The sequence below is a fragment of the Orbicella franksi genome, chromosome 3 (assembly GCF_964199315.1).
Source record: "Orbicella franksi chromosome 3, jaOrbFran1.1, whole genome shotgun sequence".
NCBI classification, from domain to species: Eukaryota; Metazoa; Cnidaria; class Anthozoa; order Scleractinia; family Merulinidae; genus Orbicella; species Orbicella franksi.
Window position 1 is genome coordinate 15,311,303 of NC_138147.1, and position 6,198 is coordinate 15,317,500.

General features: G+C 38.8%; 1 protein-coding gene across 1 annotated transcript in view; it reads left to right on the plus strand.

Annotated features, from left to right (window-relative positions):
- Positions 1-2,086: 2,086 nt before the first annotated feature.
- The window catches only part of LOC145481451 (uncharacterized), a 4,746-nt gene continuing 634 nt past the window's right edge, over positions 2,087-6,198 (plus strand). Inside the window, exons 1-4 of the mRNA XM_081459945.1 lie at positions 2,087-3,011; positions 3,966-4,295; positions 4,537-4,609; positions 5,554-6,198. The exon at positions 5,554-6,198 is cut by the window's right edge and continues 634 nt beyond it. Of these exons, the coding sequence (XP_081316071.1) occupies positions 2,298-3,011; positions 3,966-4,295; positions 4,537-4,609; positions 5,554-6,198 (1,762 nt within the window). The 5' untranslated portion in view covers positions 2,087-2,297. The remainder of the gene's footprint in view (positions 3,012-3,965; positions 4,296-4,536; positions 4,610-5,553) is intronic.

The following is a 6,198-nucleotide window of genomic DNA, read 5'->3' on the forward strand; positions in this document are numbered from 1 at the left end:
TCCTGGGGGTAACTCTGTGATCAACTAGCATCCTATCCAGGGGGTAGTAGAAATACTCCTAGTCGGTTCATGCTACAGAAACCAAGATAAGCCTGGCCTGATGGGCCACTTGGCTCTATGCAGACTTTACCTTTTACTTAGGGACAAGGTACTGCATCAAGTGGGGGAAGGGACAGTGGAGTCAGAACCTCCCACTTCCCATACCTCTATCTCTTGACTCCCACCCTTGTTCGTCCTGCTCCTGTCCCCTGTAAATTAAGAGACTCAAAACACATCCTAGTCATCTAGGTGCACAGTCCTTAGGCATTTCCTTTTCTTTTTTTCCTTCGTTTTCAGCCTTGCTACTCTTACCCACATCTTTCAAGTGAATGACCTATGACGTAACCACTGTCAAAGGGTTTCATTTTGAGCCTCATTTTGAGCCCAAGGGTGAATTTTTCTTTGCCTGTCAGCCTAGAAGTCTCTAAAGACACTAAATGGAAGTCAAGTAACATTTTCAGTTCTTGTTTTTGAAAATATTTGAAGCCTTAATGAATGACAAAAATTAGCATTTTGCATTTCTCTCCGGATTCCTGCCCCCTATTCTCCCGGGCTGCTGCCCCCTATTCTCCCGGGCTCCTGCCCCTTATTCTCCCTGGCTCCTGCCCCCTGCCTCTCCCCACCATCAACAGATGGCTGAATGGTCAGGAGAGGAGTTGCCATGTGGAGAGCATTGGTCAGTGTTCTCTCAGTTGGTGTTTTTACAGCATTGATGTTGTGGAAATCATCCATGGACAGTATCTAAAAGGACTTTTGCTGAGCCAGAATACAAAAAAAATGTACAATAGAAGAAGTTTTCTATTGGGAAATCCAGATAATAGTAATATGTAAACAAATATTAATTTTAGAAAGTTATACAGAGTTGCAGGCTCTAAGGTAATGTGGTCAGAAATTGTCTGGGTGGCCTTATAATCAGAAGATTGTTGTGTGAATACAGGGGGGATAGCCTATTTATAACTAAAAATGAAATTCATTTATTGAGTTTTAAGTGGAAGTTGTCATTGCCCAGATTTTATGGTATTTTTATTGTCTTACAATAACATATGCATGTATTTTTAATTATCCTTTAAACAGCTTTGAATTCCATGTCTTCTGCCATCTTTAGATAATCAGATGTCATGTACTTCTTGTGGTTTTTTCTAATAGCTAAATAGCTTTTTTTCTAAACTCTAATAGCTATGCAACTAGTTTAAAATAATTTTCACACTTTAGAAGCGCTATAAGCAAAATACAGAACTGCAACAATTCGAAATTATGACAAGAAACAAAGAAACAATAATAAACATGAAAATTTAAAATTTTATTTTCGCCATCCTCAAGCTTCCTGAAGTACAGTATGATTAAAATTGGATATTTTATGATAAAACATACCTTGGTGAATTCTTCCTCGAGTTGAGGCCAGATTTTGAACCCTTTTGGGGATTCAGTCCTACACTTGTTACACCAACGTGTCCAAGATTTATACGAAGTACTGCTTCGATTTCGGCCAACTTGGTCTATAATTCGGTGATACCGAGTGACGACAGGATGACCGTGTTTACTTACGTGAGTGCCCCTAATCGAACACGAGCATGTCTTCCCGACGAATTTGATCGAAATGCCGTTTACATACCGATTCATACGGTTAAAGCCCATCAATTCAACAAACTTGAGAAGTTGATGTCCTCAGAACACCGCTGCAGCAACATAAAAGCTGCCTAGTTTTGGCCTTAGCGCACATCGTAACGTAAATTGCCACTGGCTCGCCACTTGCGAGCATGTACTCTCACGAAACAACAACAATTTCACACCGTGTGCAAGTTCAGTTTGTCTTTGGCACAATATATAATATTAACTGAGAACTATCCAACAAATGAGCGGAGTTTAAAAACTAAGTTTACAGTGTGCGCTCTAAGTTTTGTATCTTTTTGACAGTCGACAAGACTCGCTGCGAAAACAATGTAAAAGTTGCAGACATTTTGTAGTTTTGTTAAGGTGTACCGCTGACCAGCAAAATACTGTATCGCGCCCCCAAAAAAGTATTTCCGGGGTGTCTCTCATCTCCTGCACGAGCGTTCCGCGCGGGCAGCTTAAAGACGGCGGTCTGTTCTTTTGTATGGCAGCATGAAAATGTAAAAAACTATGCGCACGCACAAAATGCCAGGCGCGCCTTTTGGCGAGAAATTTGGTAGCGTGACGAATGTTGCAAATAAAATCAAGGGGTTATTTTTAACTTTAAAGCCCATTAATTGTTTTGTTTGGGAAACTTGCGTGGTGAAATGTCTTCACGGAAATGTTACGTTTGTAACAGCAAAACAACTTCCCGTTGGTTCCGTATGTCTGAGGAAATCGTCGAAGATGTACGTAAATGCTTCAACGTCGAAGAAATTGAAAGCCAGGAGGACCTATGTGCTTCGTGTAGACGAAATTTAACTCGGTGGCGTGAATGCCCAACAAACGCCAGCAAATATTTCGTTTCAGTTAATTCAAGAGGACAACCCTGTATTAACAAATCGACAGTAGCTCGGAAAAATCGCAAGACTGCGTTACTGCGAAGCACTTCGCCTTCCCATGAGTTATCGCTTCTTGTGACTTTGCCCGAAGACTTGTTTTTGTTTATCGCTGGGTTTCTCAGCGTGTCAGACGTTTCGAGGCTGCGACAGACTTGCAGCTATGCAAATCAAATTTGCCAGTTCAACATCCTCTGGAAACTCTTGTTAAGACGCGACTTCCCCGAACAGATAAGTGATCTCGACGAAACAGTTCTTTCCAACTCTTTTCTTTCTTACAAAGTTCTCTTCAAGTCTAAACGCTCGTGGGAAGGTCATCATGCGGCGATTTCCGACCGTGCTAAAGAGCTCGCTTCAAAGGAAATAAAACTTTTGGAGGATAACCAAGTTGCCCAACATCGCTTTAGCAACCTAAAAGCAAGGCTTCAATCACTCCAGAATGATCAAGATCCAAGAACGCCAGTCACCAAACTACAAGAGCAGGTAAATTAAATTTCATCAGTCTATTGCACGCAGAGCGGCTACAGCATATAAATCACACAACCTTTTAATATTGTACAATTGAACTGAATGATATTGTAATACCCAAGTCCACAGTTGAGACAGATAAGTTGCTGGGGTAAAAATTGGTTTTATAGGTATTTGTGGACAGGATATGCGTCATCGACTTTGTTGCGGATAGCTACCGTCAAATTATTTCAATTCTTACATATACATTATCTCAAATTTGTGAGAAACTAAAAGAAGGAAGGCATCTGGCCTTGTTACTCCGTTCATTAGCCTCTCCATAGAGAGTAATCTGGGTGTCAAGCTTCTGTTAGAAATGCTTGTTTTAAAAGATATGGACGAAGTTTCACGCGCGGACATTTCGTCTATCAACAAACGAAGTCGAAATGTTATCAAAATAGGCCTTAACTCAAATGTTTGATAAAGAAATCCACGTCACATCCCCAAACTGGGATTCATGAACAGCTTCTGAAGCTTTTATGTACAGAAATGAGAACTTATTGATGGAAACACGGATAATATTGGTTCTTACTGTTTCCTCGGCGGTCCGCACACCACACAACTTCAGTCTTCCCCAACAAAACAAAGAATTACCCCATGGGACAGAATGTACTCGTTTGACATCATACACATGTACAGGAAATGTTGAAAATTCAACAGGAGCTATCTAAAAATGAGTGATACAATCTTAGTGAGAAATCATGCTGATAATGTAAGGAAGAGCAAATCAATAAAGTGAATCTAGGCAGAAGCTACACAATATCTAAACATTGGACTTGGCATTGTGCCATCTGTTGAAAAATATTTTCAGCCAAAAAAAAAAGCTATCAAACGTTAAGTGAGCAATTCTCACAAACCCAATATAGCTACATGTCTTTATTACATAAAATCATTATGATTGTTAATCCAAAATTTGTTTACCTCCAAAAGGTATTTTTGAGCATTCTCAAAAAGAAGACTGGGCAAAGTCAAGACGGCTTTGTGTATGCCCATCAAGAGAGAGGGAAACCAATGAAGTTACTTAGAGTTAGTCAGCCACAAATAGGTAGCTCAAGTGCATCCGCCAGTACATTGAAAAAGAGAAGCCAGGTCATCGAAAAACTTGCAGAAAATTTGTCATCACCAAGTACATGTACAAGTACAGCAGAAAATGATGTAATTCACCAGACAGCCATTTCTATTTGCCGAAAACAACAACAGTTCATCAATTCCTTTAAGGAAGGTGGAGTAAACATCATACAGTCATTCACTTTGAACCAGGTAAAATCTACACTCTCAATGATTAAATTTACATTATGTATAATCAATAATTTATTATATCAATAAAAAAAATAGAATAACAATATGGCACTAGTGTATGAGACAATCAAAAGTTCTGTCAACCAGTTTATAAAATACATCACCTGCAGAATCTAGACAAAAGTCACTGACTTCAAAAGCAAAACTTGGTATACACAAAGGCCATGTCTCTAATAAATTAAAAGCAGCTTTCATTTTTTAGGTTGCAGAACTTAAGACTCACATGCCCATGGAAATGTTGAAAATGATTAAAAGAACCTTCAAAGAAGCACTTGGTAAGCATAGTTGTATACAAACAACACACTTTATCTATCTAACATCATTTAAACAGGCATGTACATCATTCATTGCTATTTCAACAATGCCAATACAGAAGTGAGAAAAGCAAAGTAACTTTATCTACATTGTACACTACCTAAAAACTATTAGTATAAATCTACCAGTGTTCTATCATGAATGCTGTTCTCTGATTGGCTATGCTACTCACTATATATTCTGTGATAGTGAGTAGCATAGCAGTGCACACTTGTTTCAAAATGACGGCCGCTTCTTGACATTTTTGGAGTGTCTCTGAAGAGGACTTGGATAAAGTTTTGAACAACTAGTAGATTTATACTAAAACAATTAGATTACATGTATTCACTCTCGATTTCTATGTGTGATAGTTGGCTCGGCCTTTGGCCCATTGACTATCATGCGATAGAAATCTCGAGCTCATAATCTAATTGTTTAATATAGGTGCGATGTCAAGGTAAACCTAATGCAGGTAGTGTACAAAACTCATATAAAAAGATAATGACAAGCACAAGTACAGTACAAATAATATGTTTCCTGAAAGTAGAAAAAAAAATGGGCTCTTCCAATATACATGTACTTATGTTTGCTTTAAATCGTTTCACTCCCAGGAGAAATAAGTATATTAAATTATTCTCTTTAACAATTTTACAATGCCATGTAGGCAGGTATAGAGAATTGAAAAAAAGAAAACCAGCCAGGGTATATAGTCTTGACATAACACCAAATTTTCAGGACAAGTTCAGATTTTGGAGTGGAAGGGCTAGAACTGGATATGCACTTTTTCACAGAAACAATAGTTAAGACCTCTTACCAGGGATCCGGTACACTTTCAAGACACCAAACTGACAAATTGCTGTTGATTCTATAAATTCACCTAAGCATATAAACCCTCTCATAGGTCTGCTCTTTCATTAATCTGTAGGATATGACATATTTGGTTCAGAGAGGAAAATTCGCAGCCACTTGAAGTCCATGGAATTTCATTATGAATGTGGAAGTTTTGAAAGTTCTTCTGGGAAGAAAGTGTCCTTTGTTCGAGTGACAAACATCTCTGATGTAATTACCAAAACTGCGGCTCAACTGAATGAAAGTGGTCTCCTTATGAAGAAAAGCAACATTCCTGAAAATGTTTTATGGGCACTTCTCTCCGGTGACAAGGGAGGAAAATCCACCAAATTGTTATTGCAACTTCTCAACTGCAGGGAGCAACACTCGGTTCATACTGCTCGCCTTTTAGCAATTTTTGAAGGGGACAAAGACAATTACGAGTGCATAAAAGAGGTTTTTGGTCCAATCATTGAGGCAACACAAAAAGTCTTGGCTAATGTATCAGAACTGAACTTAAAGGTGGATCTACCAAAATGTGCAAGTACCTGTACCAAAGCAAATGAGAAACAAGTTTTTGAAATCAAAGGGATGCAAAATTGGCCAATGGAGCTCCAGCAACTTATCCAAAATCCCCAGAGTGACCATTGTAGTGAACACTGTTTCTATTGCAAAAAAATAACTGGTTCAACGTGTGAAACATCCACTTTGCAGAGTTCTGATGGTACAAGAATGGAGTGCT